Here is an 18,493-nt window from a genome sequence, read left to right on the forward strand (position 1 = left end):
TCATTCGGAATCTTTAATTTTAAAAAAATGTTGTAGTATATAAAAATTAATAAATTAATAAGTATAATTCAGATACAAATATTACTTCACTATATTTTGTTAGCATAAATCTCAATTTTTAACAGGGAATACTGTATATCACAAATAATTAATTTTTTGATGATGTAATACCTTTAAATATACATAATATGCTAAATAAAGATTAAAAATCTAATGTTAATTCCAACCTCATTTTAATGAAAATTTTAATAATTTACTCGCACGCGAAGCGCGGGCATAATTCCCTAGTTGAAGGCAAAAGGTATCATCACAATACCTAGTTTGTTTTTGCCATCATAATGCCCATTACAAAAATATGTAACCTGACTTGCTCATATTTGATCTCTACCATTTCATCGATCATGAGGCGGTGGTAGTGCCGTCCGGACCATTCTTGTTAGTCCCGATCTTATCGATCGGGGTAAACGGTGAGGTATGGATGAAGCTGTGATGTTGTATATGATACAAATTTCAGGTTCGATTAGTAAAAAGTAAAATTTTACTAAGGATGTTCCTTTTTAAAATGAGTATTGCGGGATACTTTTCATAAAATAAAACAATAATTCATATGATAGGATCGATGAAAATGTCTATTTATATAATAAAAAATCAAAAAAATAAATAAATTAAAACTGACATTTAATTAAAAGTTGGAAGATTGTACTATTTTGTATTATTTAAGTATTTATATGATTTGTTTTTAACACTAAAATAAATAATTTATCCAATTTTTCTTTTTTGACAAAAATTAATTAGCCAATGACTTATTCAATAAATCACTATAAAACATGAGTCATTATTTTAAACTGAAGATATTGAATGCAGCTTATATGACTAAATAAGAGATATGCTATTGATGGCTAATTTTGTACCGTGACCATAATTGATGGCATATTATTGGCTTGTAAGGTGCAATTATGTGCCACTTTGTTGGCTCCAATTACGTGCCATTTTGTTGGCTTGTCAATAATTGTTATTTTATAATTTTGGTATATTATTTTTTTTCTTCGCGTCTCACCAAAGATCTATATTTGGTTGGGACTTTAATTAATTTCCTTTTCACTACTTGAAATGATATACACATGATTTTAATAATTATTATTTATTGGATATCTTATCTTTTTTTTTAAAATACATATATATAATCAGTCATATATATGGACTTATATTCTCCCTGCTTCATTTGTTTATATTTTGAGGATGCTCGGAAGAAGACGGGTTTTTCTTTTCGGACATTAAAGTTTTATTATCTAAATTTTTCCGGTCATCTTGCATGTCCAATGGTTAGATGATAAGTTTTCTTGAATGAAAGAATTATTGGTTGAGATTCATTCTCATTTAAAAAAAAAAAAAAAAAAAAGAGATATATTATATCTGGTTCGAATTTGTGCAGAGTTGCTACTAACAAGAACAAATGAACAACACAAGGCAGTGGAAAATTAAGGCATGTATAGCCACGCATTTTTATTTCAGAAAACTAATATGCGACACAAGAATTCTACAACAGGAGTCGCACTCGGACCCTCAGTGCAGTCGAGCAATGCAATACATTTCCTGATCCTCCTACTAACTTCTACCTCCAACATGATGGACCAGCCTATGCAGCTTAAATGACTAATTAAAAAAAATGAATAAATGATTACTCAGACTTGGATTTCAATATGCCATCTGTACATTTCCTTTTCCGGTACGGGGATATTCAGCGACACCAATCCAGTATCAGCATCATAGATAAATGAGGTATCTATATTCCCCACAGTGCATTTCAAAGGGGGCTGGGAACAGTAAGCACCAAATCGGCCACGTCCCCTGACCTTGAGTGCAATTGCAGCAGATGGTGATCGGTTTTCGCTTAAATGAGTGGTCACCTCGGACAAAACATCACCATCGAAGAGCTCAGAATTTTTCTCTGAAGACATATGTACTTCAACTTCCTCAACAGCACCGCCAGTATTGAACATGTCCAGCAAACCAATTGCAGCAAAGGAAATGCTGGGTGTGATTTCCTGCAACAAAGACCATAATTATTGAGTCTACCTTAACTTGAGTGATAGATGGTAAATAAACGAATGTTACTCATTAAAAGGACTCACCTTGAGAGGACAGATATGGAAGAGTTCATGTTCTAGAACATGGAGCGTCACGGGGATTGATGCACCGCTCGGCAAACGAGTTACTTCCCCTATTAAATACAAAAAAATTAAGCATGTTAGGTGAAACAATCTAGCTAAAAAGTATGATACAAAGATGCTCAAGGTAAAAGACAAACTGTTAGTAATCCTGCACTAGCATTTTTAAGTTCTTCATAATTAAACTATGTTGTCACTAGATTACACTTATAAATGTATTTATATCGTAGATAGCAGTTGTTATTGCATCAGTGATGTATCCCTTTTTAAGACTTCATCTTGTAAAAGATAATTTTGGTTTGGTTGTGCACAAATCAAAAGGACCGAGGATGATCACAAGGGAAACTCATGTATTATATGTCTTGCCAGGTCAATTTCAAATTTATTTAAGCCATTAAGGTTTTCAATTTGGAGACTTCCCTCCAATCAACTTTATGTCTAAATGCAAATCCCTTAGTAATGCCATGCCATCTACAAATGCTGCACAAGTTACCTGATTTTTGGGCATACACTATGCTCTCTCCACTCCAACTTGACCCAGCAACTTGAGCAATGGCATCAACATCAGTAGCTGTCACAAAAGTTGTGAGCGCTCCAGGAGATGGATCATGGATGAGAGTCTTCTTAGTCACCTTATCCCAACCAGCCCCTTGGCAGTTGAACACGCCGACCACACCAGTGCACTTGTTCATGTTCCAAATTTTCAGTAAGCTGCAAAACAAAGGATAATGATTAAGTTTTGTTCATTGGATAATAATGAAATAAGCAAGGTATGATATAAAATAGCAAACCTGGCTCCATCTCTAGTTGGATCAACAAAGAGGCAATCACGAGTGGGCTTGGCAGGCAATTGTGCACGGAGCACAGATCCGTCAGGGAGGACCAACTTCTCTAAAATCTTGAAATCGTGGTTGCCAGGCTTGTCACTACGGAGAGAAACCAAGATTTAATTATTTTTTTTTAATGCAAAAACAAATACTGGCAATCTTCATTTTGAATCTTTATAGTCCGCTAAAGGATAAATCATAAGTAAAAGCTCAACCAAGGACATAAGTAGTAATGTACCTCACATATACTGGACACCCGCCAACTGCACGAGCTGCAGCATGATATTCAGCTGCTGGATGGAGACTCTGCAATAGAATAAAAAAGATAAGTTTGTCAAACAATTAATTCTGGGAGTTCTCACTTAATCACAATATCAGTAATCCTTTCTTGTTTTTCCTCTGTATATAATGTGCGAGTGTATATATATATGAGATGGCCAATTAAAAGGTATCTCCTACTGTTATGCAGCTATACTTACGTGAAACATATCCCAGTCCGGTATCATGAATTCCCCAAGGAACAGACTGTTGTAGGACACAGCGGACACGTGAATGGTGTGGGAAGCAGGGTCATGAGGAAAGAAGTCATCAGAAGCTCTCGCTACAGCAGTTTGACTGGCACTATATAGTCCATCAGTATTATGGCACATACAGGAAATACATCCATTGTCAGGAAAGTTTCGTGCAATGGAGGCTTCCAGAGCCTGGTGATACATGCGAGTTAGAGAAACTCTACCCCCATAGCCAGCACCAAGGGTCTCAATAACATTCTGGACATCAACTTTCACTCCATCAACTCCACACGAAGCCAGGTATGCATGAAGCTCATTGTAAAATTTGAAGACCTTTTTGGGATGCACCAAACCCAGGCCAAAAACTTTAAGACTGTCGAGTACCATGTCGCGTTCATTTCCCAACATTGCTTCAGACTGGACAGGGTATGCCAAAGTACTGTCATAGTGTTCCAAACCTGCTCCAGATGGTCGAACTCCACCCCAGTAACCGGCCAGTGCATGCCACACGTAAACATTCCTATACCAAACAAGGCATTGGTCAAACACAAGAATGCAAATTGCATTACTTCAAAAGGAAAAGACTCTATAGCTTATAAATTTTACTCTGAATGACTATCAAGGTTTTAAATCATTTTCCAAAGGTCTGAATGGTGATGAAAATATTTATTTAAGTGCATAAACTAATGCTAATGAATTATCACCTCCTGGGAAGACAGCAAAAGAAGGCCAAGAGATAAGTTAAGTAAGCTGTACGAAAGCTCTCGCAGTTCAAAAATATAATGATTCAGATTTGTACATATACTATTATGCAACGGCAAGTGATCTTACATTATGGAATATAATAAGATTCACAGGGATAACGGTGATAGTTTGCTGGGCTATACTAGTTTATAGATTGATCTATACCACATTTCAAATTCTAGAATAGGTTTAATAGACTTTGAAAGAAAGTTCATAAGGATGTTTGGGAAAGCAAGAACGCAGAAACAAACATAACTTTAACAACAATGTGTGTAACGTACTTAACATTATGCCGCTTCTTCGCGTCATCCACAACAAGCTTTAAGCCTGGGACGTGGTTATCATGTTTCCCATTCTTTTGAAACTTTTCATTCTCTTTGATTCCTGTCAGCCTAATCGCAAACCTGCAATTTTAATTAAGGTGGACCAAAGAAGTTAATGACATGCTGCGTAATTAGATAACAACAAACACCAAATATGCCGAGACACTTCTTTGGTATGAGAGAGAGAGGGGTCTTACTCTGCTCCGTCATGACCATCATCATTGACAACCTCGTTCAAGTTTTCTATCTGTTGCCAACCATCATCAATAATTAGGAATCTTGCTGGAGTACCGCCTTCAGACAAGCTGCAGAAATGACCACAATACAATTCAGTATTCCATTTCTATACATTTTGGAATAAAGAAAGAGGTTACAATGTTGACTGTTCTTTCTTACGTTTGAAGCCCTTCATCAACACCTTCAGCTGTGACATCCTTGTAGAAGGCATCCCATGTGCACCACCCAAACCAATCAATGAAGGAGGGCAACTGAAAACGCCAAGAAAATTCCAAAATTAGGATTGACTTAAATATAGGGTAAGAAACCCTTAGCAAAGTTCTTGACAAATCAAATAGTTAGAAGTTCTGACCTTCTTCTTCTCTCGGTGACGAAAAGTTTGCAAGTGTTGTTCCACAGCCCTGTAGCACAAGCAGACAAATATTAACTTCTATATTTCCAGTGGACAGTTTTACCAGAAACAAAATCGGAGCATATCACAATTTGGATCATCCAGATAATACACAGTACATGATACACGCAAGTGACCGTCTCCAGACTTACTTTACAGCTTGATTGATGACTTCAAAGGGGTTGGTTCCAGCATGCATGTAGACGAGGGAAATTCCTTGGTTGGTTTCAACAGCATTATCACCTACAAAAAGAAAATTAACCATTAATCTCCAGAATCTGCTTTTTCTTCCCTATGTCAGAATTAATATGGTGGGTAGTAAGTTGTTGCTTTGCTGTTATTGTGGTCATAAATACAACTTATTCAAGATATCTAGACACCAAAATTCTGAAATTCAAGGACCCGATTGAAATAGCTTGATGTAAGTTATAACTGAAATAAATCATGCTCTTGTCAAGGCTAGTGCATGACAACTAAATATAACTCAATTACATGAACAACTTACCACTCTCTAGGAAAATCTCTAGTTCATTCTTGTCATTTCCCTGAAGAACAGCACGGAATGGGCCTTCAAGAAGAGGCAGGAACACTGTGTAGATAGTTGGGCCTTCACTTTCTCCGTCAAGGCTCTCTTTGCTCTCAACAAGCATAAACTGTGTCTCAAATGGAATATCCTTTCCGCACGTTCCCATTCTCTGAGTCATCCACCAAACTTTAAAACGGAAAAGGCACATAATACGAAGACCCCTGATACAGTTCAATAGAAATGTTAACTTCAATTGATTGGTTTGTAATCACTGAATAGAAATGTGTTACTAGACTTCGAATGACCTCATGAGACGTGGAACAGAGTAATTAAATGCAAGAGTAGATTATTAAAATTTTTAAAAAAAAGTTCCTCATATGAGAGACAAGTGACTGTTGCCCAAATCGAACAAGTAAAATTTAATGCTTAGCATTTTCAATTCATATTGGAGTTGTGTTTTGGAAACTATATTCTCATCTTTTCATTTGTAGGCTATTAATACTTCATAGCAATAGAAAAGAGTAACCACATCATTACACACAGACATAACAGCAAATTAGAAAGGAAACTTTGGTGCTTACTCTAATACACCCACGGGAAAGACATGGATGCTTTTACTACTAGTATCCGTAGCACCAATGAAAGCCCCCGAGACCAGTCCAGCTCCAGATCCTGGAGTCAGCATAATGTTGTCCGGAACCCCCTTGAGCACAGTTTTCCCATGCACTACCAGGTCACCGTTATCAATGGAAATCTTTGGTGTAATTGTCATTTTTGCACACTCAAATAGTTGCGGAAAATTAGCTACAGTCAATAAGCAAAAACGTAATCAGACCAGAGCTAACAACTTATATTCAATTTCGCAGTATAAAACAAAATTAATATAAACCGCAGCCTCATGTAAACACTCACAATTTAATTTAACAGGTTTTCAACTCATCATTTCTATATTTTCAGCTATAATAAATACATCAAACTTGTAACACCAGAACTGCACCTATATAAAAATGACAAAAAAATGTACACATTTATTTCAGAAGAAGTCAGTTACGCAACTACAACTTGGTACCAAATCAGTTGCAATGTTTGTTTCCGACTTTCCATAAATAAATAATAATTTCAACTAATTAGAAAAAAATACGTGTTGTTAACCGTAAATAACATAATAACAATGTGTTCGATTCTCGTTTGCCCCGAAATTTGTTAAAACTTATACTCGTGCTCATTTACAAGACGTGTAAGCTTAATTGTTAAGAAAACGTATATAATAACAGCGGTGGAATTACCTCTACAGTTATAGACAATTCGTGTTGTGTTGAATCTCTTAAAACAGGTAGGAACTGAAGCTAAGCAAAGCGTATACATATCTGTATACTTATAATATATATGTTGATATCTCAAAATTTTAAATGTCGGCGCAAGTTAAAGAGGTCAGAGTTCGCCGGAAAAGTCAAACCGCCACCGCCGCCGCCGTGGTCGTCGTCTGATGACATAAACATTGTGTGATGCATCTGAATCCACGCCGTTATATCTATACTATGCATCTATTTATATGTGCGTATGTACAGAATCGGACAATATGGATAGATTATTTAAAAGTTAAGCAAATCTGAGCCGTCGATCTAAGATCAGTTCTCAGAAGTTAATCTCAGCCGTTGATCAGTTTTCTCTCTCATCTCCCACCGATCTAAACAGTAAATAACCTCTAAAAACCCCGGGAAATAAATCTACATAAACACACCTAATTATACAAATTATAATTATACATAAACATGTTTGCTTGATCATAAAGAGGAAAAGAAGTTAAAGATTGACAGAAACGAACTCACCTTGAGATGTTGAAGCAGCGTGAAAATGTGTGAAAACTGAAAGTGTTTTAGCGTGTGAATATAATGTGAAGGAATGAGAGAGGAGAGAGAGGGGAGTGAATCTAGGGAAGAAATGTAGAGTAACGGGGTTTGTTGAATGAAGAAACGAAGTGAAACGGGGTGATGATAAATAATGAGTTGAATGAATGAGAGAAGAAGGGAGGAGAGCAGGGTTTATATAGTCGTGAGGGGAGGTTGTTTCCAATTTCCTGGGGTCTTCGCTTTATTTTTAATCTTGGGTTATTTAGAGAAAGGGAAAAATGTACGGTGGATAATCAACTACTCCCTCCGTCCCAGTCAATAATATACACGGGGCGCGGCACGGACTTTAATGCTTCAATATAGTATAGTTCTGTAAATTATTTTTAAAATTTTCTTTTTCTGTATAAAAGTATAACATTTATACTTTTATACAAAAAAAGAAAATCTTAAAAATAAGTTGTAGAACTATGTTTTATAAGTGCCTTAAAAAGCGTGTCGAGCAGTGAAAAAGAAACGTATACAATTGACTAGGACAGAGGGAGTAAGGGGTAAGAAACGTATACAATTGATTAGGACAGAGGGAGTAAGGGGTAAGAACAAAAAACACCTACCCCATAAGTATAATTTAGCCGTGTTAACCGACTAAATTTATATAAAAAAAAAAATTTCAAGGAAATTTATAAATCATCTTTATATATGTATAATTTGTATTTTTTATTTTTAGGAAATTAAAATAACTAAAAATTTGTTTCAGTTTTATTTTGCAAATACTAGTTGTTTGGTTGTCCCAGATTATTAATAATGAAACTCCATATGTATATAAATTATCAAATTAATATCGATTATTTGTTTATCACATTATTTAGGAAAAAAAATTGGGACAAGGTTTTAACGAATAACATCATTCTTTATTTTAGGGTTAAGTAATATAAATGTTTGAGAGGTAACATTTTGATCATCAAAGTCGTATAAAATATCAAATGGATACCTCTAAATATGTATCGAGAAAGTAAAAAAAAAAAAAAATTGTTAAATTATACACATTTTTCTTCAACGCTAGTATAACCAAATGAAAAATGGTGAATTCTAATATTTTAGATAATATATCTGGAACTTTTATATATATAATATTTATTATTTATTTTCAATTTTACAATCATTTAATCTTATTTAAATAAAAAATATATAGCAAATATGTTTTTAAAATTCTAAAACCACTAAAGTTCCAGAACCCTGCATTTTACATCGGAATTTAAATCTAAGCAAATATTTTTTTTTTTACATCGTTGTGTGTACAGAAGTAACTTTAAAATATAATACACAAATTAAAAGGTGTAGAATTTCGGACACAACACCTGGGGGTGGGTCTGGACTGGATGCGACCTGTTAGTTAGAGCATCGCCAACCGCGTTGGTTATAATCGTTGGCTAAATTGGACCTGTAAGACATTATGTAAAATTTGCTGAACCTGTAAGACATTTTGCTTCAATGGTATTGGCTATATTGGTTGGCTATAATTTAAAAATAATATGTTATTAATATTTTAAATTGTTAAAATAGAATATATCAGTTGAATATGGTAATAAATGATGTACAATCTTCCTACAGATTTTCTTACAGACCTGTAGAGGTTCGACAAATTTAGCCATCCATAGGAGGTTGGCTAAATTTATAGACAACAGGTGAGCATGGTTGGAGTTAAGTTTTTGGAGCTGTTGGCTAAATTTTTTTATTTTAAGTATGTCAACTCAGCTTTTAGCCAAGGGTTTTAGATGGTTGGAGATGCTCTTAGAGGTGGAGAAGTTGTATCAAATAAGGAAGTGACACGTGTGGAAAGTGTAAAGAGGTGGTCTAATAATAGTACAATAATAAAGATCCAGCAGCAGTAGCTTGTTTCGAAATGGATGAGATTGATTGACAGCCGCTTGCTAAATCTGAATGCTGAGTCAGAGCGGAGTCATGCTTCTTATATTTGTTGTTACAGTCCAACCATAATTCCAGCGATAAGTTTTAATTTTCCCCGACACTCTGCTTTGAGCTGGCGATCACACCACCTCCTTTTCCAGTCTTGCCCTAACCTGTGTTTCAAACGTCAATTTTCTTCCTTGCGCTTAGTTTTAACATATGTATTAATAATTTTTAGTTAATGATTTCCATGATTAATGAAGATGCTCGTACCTGTATATAGATTATAGCAAGTACTGACCAGCTTAATTATGATTTTAAGGTTTTGTTTAATGTAATTTTTAAAAATTATTCACAGATAAAATATTCTTTTACCATACTCGTGTTTAGAGCTAAATTGGAAAATGATAATAATGTTTGATATTTAAATTATAGTTTTTTCTCAGGATACTTAACTGTTCTAAGATTGTTTTTATAATAAAAACTGTTTTCAATTAATTATTTTTAAATTTTTGAAATAGATTTTCACTTGTTTTCTAAGAAAAAAGTTTTTAAAAATTATAATTACAAGACTTTTCACTGTACATTTTTTAGAACAAACAATTAAATTTTGAATGAAGGCGGGGGCTTTAGCTTTCTTTGGAATTAGCATGATAGCATCTACTAATAATTACCCCTCTGTCTCAATTTATATATTCATTTTGGAATAAACACACATATTAAAAAAAAATTAATTAGAAAGAATCTTATCTCATGTATCATTAATTAGTGTATTGATAAGTGAGAATATAGTTTGAGTTTCAAAAAAATCACAATAAAATATAGGGATTTAGTGAATTGAGAAATGAGAATAATGTTGAGTTTCAAAAAAATCACAAGTAATATGTAGATAAATTTGTATTGAAATAAGAAAGTGACAAGTATTTTGGGACAAAATTTTTTTTTCAAACTGGACCTATATATTGAGACACTAAGGTTGTGTTCACTTGGAGTGAATGGAATAGAGGGAGAATGGAATGAATTTTGTACTCTAAAATGGTGTTCATCAAAGAAAATGTAAATAATTTTCATTCCTTCGATCATTCCAATCTTATTATTTTAACTATAACTTGAACCCACATGTTTTGGAAAGAATGCTCATTCCTTTTCTATACCATGTTTCTTCACAATCTTACTCACAAAAAATTTAATTACATTCATATTTTGTCACTATTATTTCATATTTTCTTTTTTCTCCTTAAAACTTCTATATAAATTTTCATTACATTCTCCCCTCATTCTATTCCATGAAGTGAACACAGTCTAAGGAGTAAAATTTTCATTCTTGGTACCCTGAAATCTGAATAGTGTGTTGCTCCAACAGAAAAGACATGACACTGTTAATCACGTGAGAGTGAACAAGTGAATCCAGGCACAAAGTTAAGAAATTATAAAGTTGGCGTTTTTTATGCATCGGATCTGAATCTACCGATTTAACATTCTCATTATAAATTGGACTTCAAAGTATAGATTCATAGGTCCGATATGTACCTGTGCCGACTCACAGATCATATACTTGGGTTTTGTCTTACACGTATTTTAAGATTGCTATAAAATAATTTTATAATATTTTTTCAAAAAAAATTATCTGAATAAAAATTTAATATGTTTATTTGAAAAAACTAATAAAATATAATGAAATTATATTTTGCAGAGTCTCAAAATAAATAATTTTCTTAAAGCCAAAGCAAGCAATAATGCATCTACCGAGACTGTTTTTTTATCTGCACAAAACCTGGTGTGTGTTTCAGTGTTTCTGACGGGACTTGTGGCCGGTTGCATATTTTAAGTCAGCTTTCTGAAATATCTGACGGACTGTATTGTTGCAACGCGATGTGTACGTAGATGATATCTCAACTAGTTTCGGAGAAGCACCATGTAAGATTCAATCATACTTATGCAAGTTTATATTATTTTCTCCGCGATAAATTGAAAAAACTCATACATAATATAGTTTTATAATTAAATAAAAAATACAAAGGTAATACACAAGATAATGATTTATCTCGAGCGGGTGATATCTAGTTAATGTACATATTTTATTTTATTTATAATTATATTATATATATATACATGATCAAACATTAATATTATTAATAAAGAATCATTTTGTATCTTTCAAATCACAGACTTAAAGGAGCAAATTTGAACTAATGATTTTTTAAGTTAAACCTTGAGTATGTAGCAAAGATTATTAGTTGAATAATTTATTAATTGTTATAATATAACAATAACAATATTAATTTTGATAAGCTATATAAATGATGATATTTTATCATATAAAATTATAAAAAACAAAATCAGTTATTTCAAGAAAATACTTCATACTAGCCCATGATTTAAATAATTTTTTAACTTATTTTCTTCTAAACAAATATATATTTTATCATAGAAATAAATAATAAACAAAATGAAAAATAACTTTATGCTCTTAAATATTAAATTCAATCAATAAGACTCTCCGATCAGAACTGAAATACGGTTGTGAAGGTAATTCAAACCACTAATGAAACCCATTTATAATACTATAAATTGTGCATTATTTGCATGCAATGATTGCTTATTTTAATAAATTTGCACACTGCTCGATGTTTAGTTTATAAATTACGTACGAGACTCACCGCCTTTAACTTAAATTTAGCGTAAACCTGATTAGGGGTGAGCATTCGGTCGGTCCGGTTTTCCGAATAGACCGAGGACCGAAGTTTTAATTTTTTTCGGACCGAACCGGACCGAAGTTTTATAATGGACCGGACCGGACCGAACCAAAATAATTCGGTTCGGTCCGGTCCGGACCGAAAGAACCGAAATTATTTTTAAAATAAAAAATTATATTATAAATAAAACTAAAATTCATCTTTTATTTTAAAATTTTCATATTAATTAATCACCCCCAATTCATTAAACATAGATATAATTAAATTTACAAATTAGATATTATAATTATAACATATAAGATATATAATATAAATATTAATTAAAATCATATATATTTCGGTCTATTCGGTCCGGACCGAAATATTTTTTTACGGACCGGACCGGACCGAACTTTATTTCGGTCTATTCGGTCCGGACCGAATGGACCGAATTTTCAGAAAATTAGGACCGAACCGAATTTACACGGTTCGGTTCGGTTTTTCGGTTCCGGTTCGGTTTTGCTCACCCCTAAACCTGATTACCTGAGTGCGTGTTGTTTTATAGTGACCTAATCAGGATAAAATCCGGTGTCACTTTCGAATTATAGAGGTTTAAACAAGAATTAGTCGTAATCTATGCAAGTGTTAATATAACACTCTGCTTCTCTCTAATCCGCTCACTCTCGAGTCTCAATTATGTAACATGTCGTCTTCTCTTCTGCTTAAAAAAAATTTGAGATGCTTGTCTAACATAAAATACATGTTCAATCATTAATAAGCGAGTGAATCATTATTTAATAAGCGAGTGAATCATTATTTCACCGAGCTAGAGATATTATATAATCCTATAAAGCTATTAACCAAAAAACCTAACGAACTTGTCATTTTTTTGCCAAAAAACTTTTAAACTTTTCTCTTCACTAACAACTCCAACAAACTTTATTAAAATCATATAAAAAAATACAAAACAAACCATAGTTAATATTCTAATCTGACTTGTCAAGTATCTCTCCATGACTTGTATCTTTTTATACACGCGTGTGCCACATAACGCCTATTCATTACACGTGTCTGCCATGTCATGTCTATTCAATAATAATTTATCTTTTAATCATTTATAATATTTTAATTAATATAAATCCAAAGAAGATCCGATGGTTTTCTCTGTCCTAATCTATAGGTTTCTTGTCATCTGAATCAGGAGTTGTCTTTGCTGGGATTAGGGTTGGATAAAAATCGTCCACAGACAAGAAATGACCTTCTTTTTCTCTTCCCTATCAACCAAGATTCTTAATTCATTGTCGGGCTTCAAAATTACAGTGCACACTGGATTAATTTGTTAGACTAATTTGTCAGACGACACAGATGGTGGGAACTTAACATGATGCTCAACAAACTCTTGGGGTTTTTACGCTTCAAAACGAAATGGACCTTGTTTGTAACTCGACATTTATGAGGGCCAAAACATAATAGAGTAAGGAAATTGATTGTCAAATCCTTTGGCTACCCAACCAGCCTCCTAAGGTCCTGACCAAATAAAAATGAGCTGTATCTGAAGCTTTACTACACAGAGGAACAGGAGGTCGTGGTGCGAATATAATATCTGGACACCAAAATGCTACCTAGGTGATGTTTTGGCGGTTCTTTGGTCTTATGAGGCTTGAGTAAAAAATTTATTTATTTTTCTTATTTTTTGATTAATTGTAATCATATTGTCACATAAGATTTGTGATGATCATGGTTAGTCCACATCAACTATAATTAACTCTAGTTAAATTTTTTTCAAAGATTGAGCAAAGTTTAATGGGTTGTTTAAGAAAAAAAAGATTTAAAGGTTTATTGGCAAAAAAATGACAAGTTAGTTGGGTTTTTTGGTTAATAGCTCAATCCTATACATCTTTTTGAAGGCTAGAAAACGTAGAAACTATTCCCTGTGTGCCCCTCAATTGTTTACATTGGAGGGAGACACGGAGATCAAGACAATGTATGAAAAATGAGTAAAATTAGATGAAAAGCTATCAATTTTTAATACTCCCTCCGTCCCTATTTATCTGTCAACTTTAGAAGTAAAAAATTTGTCCCTATTTATCTGTTCATTTATATAATCAAAGCAAAATTTTTCATTTAATAACCTGAAGAGTCTTTGACTTTGTTTTTCTAGCAATAAATATCATGACTACTATTCACTGATTCATCACATTTGTATTGGATAATGGAGTAATCTCACTAGTATTTTCCTACAATTAAGGCATTAAATAAGTGTATTGATGGAAGTTTCTTATCAAACTTAAATTTTCTTAATATGCATGAAAATGTTAAAAGTGGACAGATAAACAGAGACGAAGGAAGTAATAGATTTGAGACAGTGGAGGAAAGTAGTGAGTGTAATAGTAGTTTTTATTTTTAAATATGAGATAGTAGGGGAAGATAGTGGGTGTAATGATGGGAAAAATTTACTATTTATAGTAACATTTAATGAGAGGAACATCCCAAAATAGTAACGGTAAAGAAATGAAAGGGAGAGAGAGCAGTGTTTAAAATTAAATTCGACACGAAATAAAATTTCAGATTCGGCGAGAATGACGCCAACAGATTCCCACCCTAGGAAGGAGGAGTGATCCATGCCTAGTGCAGATTCGTAGCATGTAGAATCGTAGAGTAGCATATAAAATCTGACCAACACAGAAACGGAGGAAAAGTAGTGTAGGAGCAGTATCCCACAACAAAGTTGTTTGGTTTGGACGGACCCACTCCACTTCAATCCTATGCAATTCCATGTCAGCCTGAATATACTACTCCACTTCAATCCTATGCAATTCCATGTCAGCCTGAATCCTATGCAGCCCACCCTGCTCGAAATCTAGAGTCTTGAGTCTTGACCACAATTTATATAATAATGAAAGGCAATATCAAACATAAAAAATAATTAAAATGCGAGATTTCTACGCTCCAAATAAGACCAAATGCCACAGCATAATACTATAAAAGATGAGGTGGATCAGGTCCATCAGGAGAGACGATGTTATTTTGACAGGAGGGGATGTTGGCGTCATACAATATACTTATAAATTTTAAATACTCTTTAAAACTTGACGATCTCCGCTAGTGGTCTCACTTCTCAGTTTAAAAATGTTGTAGTTGGTGGTGCCACTAGAATTTTAAAATTCTAAAATAGTTACTCCCTCCGTCCCAATGAATTGTATACAGTTTCCTTTTTGGGACGTCCTGTATACATTCCAAAAGTAGTAAATTTTTATAATATAAAAAATCATTACACCAGCTACTTTTTTCCACTATCTCCATTCTATAATAATATAAACACTATTACACCCATTAATTTCCTCCACTATCTGAAATCTATCATTAAATATAAATGGGTCCCACCACTATACTCACTTTTCATCTAACTTTACTCATTTCTTACACAATTTCTTGGTTTTCGTGTCCCAGCCATTTGTATACAAATGACTGGGACAGAGGGAGTATATGTTCTTTTTTAAGTTTGCTGGTTCAAAATTAAAATTTATAAAATTACATTGTTAAATTATGACCGATATCAAATATAAAGTGGTGTTATATGAGCACATTAAAACCTATCTCAACGAGATTAATTGATCAAAGTAATATATAAACATATGATCACTTTTTTTAAAAAAACTTGCAAGATGAGGATGACTAGAGTGATTGGTTATATTTAAAAATAATAATTTTATTATTATTTCAAACCGTCACAAATAAAATAAACTCCATCTGTTTTGTCAAATTTTGACTTTTCTTTGATAATTTAACTCATTTTTAACTGAATTGTACACATTAATTTCATAATATTATAAGAATTTAAAAATCAAATTAGGTGAAAAATATAATTTTACTTTTACAATCACATAATTTGTGTAAACATCATTTAAAATTCATCAAATTAACTATAAAAAGGTCAAAAAAGACATTATAATTTAAAACGGAAACAACATTTTTTTTTAATATGATGATAAATATATTGAAATTTCACTAGTTTAACGGATATAACCAACATGAAGGATGACTAAAATTTTAACAAGAAAAAACGTCGTCAAAATATATAATATATATTTCTTAATTATAACACATCGAATGAATTTTGAAGTTGCAAAGTGCTCGAACTCCGACTAATTCCGCTTTATTTTTGAAGACTTATATACAACCTACCAGTATATGTAGATTTGTAATTGTACCTAGTTTTGTACAGTTGTTGCCTCGAAGATATTTATCTACCATCCAATCTGTCGTGTAAGAAATGATCCGACAGTTTTATTGACGATTATAAGTCAAAATCTCCATACCGCAAGTCATGCACCACGGGTCACGCAACTTACTTAGAAGAGAAGATTTTGATGCTCCGGCTCAGAAACACGTCAGATGGTGAGTTCCCAGAACGTGCATGTACTTAATTTTGTTGGCTGCAGCAACACATTTTTGACAAGCCCCGTATCAAATTATCAATAAGTTCGTGCGGCGAGGACTAGGCCAGATCATCAACGCTGTGGCTTTTGCCACCACAAACTTTTCTTAATGCATTATCCATACATTTGTACTCCTGCGTATTTTTATTTTAGGGTTTGTTTAGTGTGTCTCCATGTGCACATGCTAAGTGCTGAATTTTATATGTTTGAGAAATTTTGATTGGTATGATGGTTGTATATGCAGAGGGTTAATAAAAATAAATCAAACTTATAAAATTCCGCGCTTAGCATAGGTACACACTAGAAAAACCATTTATTTTATTAGTAATCAATCAAATTAAAAAAGATTATTACACGTAAGAAGAAACCATCCTCACGTAACTACACATGTAATACATCTGTCAACTTTGCACGTTTCAAATCGATTTTTCCACAGTTTTGGTAATAATTATTAATAATATTATTGTTTGTATATATTTGATAGTTTGGACAAGTATGAAATATTGTGGTGCTGGATTATAGCAATTGCACACACGGAATGCTCTGTAATCCGATTGTCCACCAACTTTTGTCAGCATTTCATGCCTGGGTCCAAAATACAGCAATGTTCGCAAACATAGATCTAAAATCTTCACCAACTATTCCTTCTTAGTTCCTACCGATAATGGCAAAGTCAAATTACTTTTGAAGTTTTGGATGCGCTTTAGCTTAGAATTTGGTAATATATCATAAAATTAATAATATTTCATTCATAGTATCAGAATTCAGAGTCTAAATTACATGCATCTTGAATTCTTTTTCATAACATGCACTCATGCTTGATATAGTAATATACCCGCATGATGAGGTGGCAAGCAAGGATAATGGGTGGCCTTCAAGGGATTTATCTGATTTTTTTAAATATGTAGAGATGAAGCTCATCCCTACATCTGTAAAAATATCTACAGTACTTTACTACTTTTGTTGTTGTAATTTATTTAACCTCATACAACACAGCCTGTCACGCCCATCAATCTCAATATTTATTACAGTAGTTTCACATATAATCGAAGAACGACTCTCTTTTTGTGATTTCAGAGATCTTTATTTGTATATCTATTGATATTCATTTCAAATATGTATAGTTTTCTTGGTCTGATTAATATTTTTTAATTTTTTGTGTTTTTTTATCGGGTACATTTACTGTATTTAGTCGGCAATTTTCATATCTTTATGAGCGATGAAATTAATTCGTTGTACTTAATTAAGGAGGACTCAAACAACTTACCCATTATTCATTTTTCTTATCTGGACCAACTGCTACGAGCAAAACGAGCAGAAAGAAATGAACATTAACCATTCCTATCCAATTTATGTTTTCTGGAATCATCAAAAATCATGTATATTAACAAAATTGAGTTATACTGTACTTTTTACTTGTTTAACGTTAATGGACTGGAGCCGTAGATTAAGTAGTCAGAGTAAATGATTATGTTTAACGTTAATGCGGCTGTCTTTTACTTGTTAATCATTACAAAGTGTTGTTGCAAAGACGAGTGATGTTTTCATTTATCTTGTCAACCAACCATTTGCCAACAGAATTGCTCATCACTTTTTACTTTTGCGAAAAGTTGCATGTTTATACATAAACTGTATCCAAGAATTGATCATCACCTTCCAAAGTGATGTTTATTTTATCAAATTGTATCTCTATATAAAAAAAATGCCCCTCCGTTGGGGTGTCTTTACTCAATTACTCTTCTGTTTGAACTTTGAATGAAAATATATTTATTACAGAAATACTACTATTTTGGTTTAAAGCAAAAAACAGATCGGCGCCGAATATCGAATATTATAGCTAAATGTAATGCTTCCAGGTCCACTGCGCAACAATACAGGTCCAGGTTTAAGCCCCTA

General features: G+C 33.0%; 1 protein-coding gene and 1 long non-coding RNA gene across 2 annotated transcripts; one reads left to right on the forward strand and one right to left on the reverse strand.

The window, feature by feature from the left end:
• Window positions 1-1,471: 1,471 nt before the first annotated feature.
• Window positions 1,472-7,760, reverse strand: LOC108227400 (probable galactinol--sucrose galactosyltransferase 2). The gene is made up of 14 exons (XM_017402520.2): window positions 7,558-7,760; window positions 6,310-6,532; window positions 5,708-5,949; window positions 5,355-5,445; window positions 5,164-5,212; window positions 4,971-5,062; window positions 4,772-4,879; window positions 4,533-4,655; window positions 3,475-4,027; window positions 3,234-3,301; window positions 2,960-3,094; window positions 2,662-2,879; window positions 2,133-2,221; window positions 1,472-2,045 (listed from the first exon to the last, which is right to left on the reverse strand). Exons 2-14 carry the CDS (start codon window positions 6,498-6,500, stop codon window positions 1,683-1,685), a joined length of 2,322 nt encoding a protein of 773 aa, XP_017258009.1. The 5' UTR covers window positions 6,501-6,532; window positions 7,558-7,760; the 3' UTR covers window positions 1,472-1,682.
• A 9,292-nt stretch (window positions 7,761-17,052) lies between these two features.
• LOC108226957 (uncharacterized) lies at window positions 17,053-17,764 on the forward strand. Its single transcript, XR_001807761.2, has 2 exons — window positions 17,053-17,315; window positions 17,425-17,764. It is a non-coding gene; the product is annotated as an uncharacterized LOC108226957 (long non-coding RNA).
• The last annotated feature ends 729 nt before the right edge of the window (window positions 17,765-18,493 follow it).

This window comes from Daucus carota, chromosome 6 (assembly GCF_001625215.2).
Source record: "Daucus carota subsp. sativus chromosome 6, DH1 v3.0, whole genome shotgun sequence".
NCBI lineage: Eukaryota > Viridiplantae > Streptophyta > Magnoliopsida > Apiales > Apiaceae > Daucus > Daucus carota.

Excerpts from the sequence above, each read along its gene's own strand:
- LOC108227400 (XM_017402520.2), bottom strand. The coding sequence starts at position 6,500 with ATGACAATTACACCAAAGATTTCCATTGATAACGGTGACCTGGTAGTG. Across the intron at positions 4,656-4,771 it reads GATGGTCATGACGGAGCAGA|GTTTGCGATTAGGCTGACAG; the intron begins GTAAGACCCCTC and ends TTAAAATTGCAG. Across the intron at positions 2,880-2,959 it reads CCAACTAGAGATGGAGCCAG|CTTACTGAAAATTTGGAACA; the intron begins GTTTGCTATTTT and ends TTTGTTTTGCAG.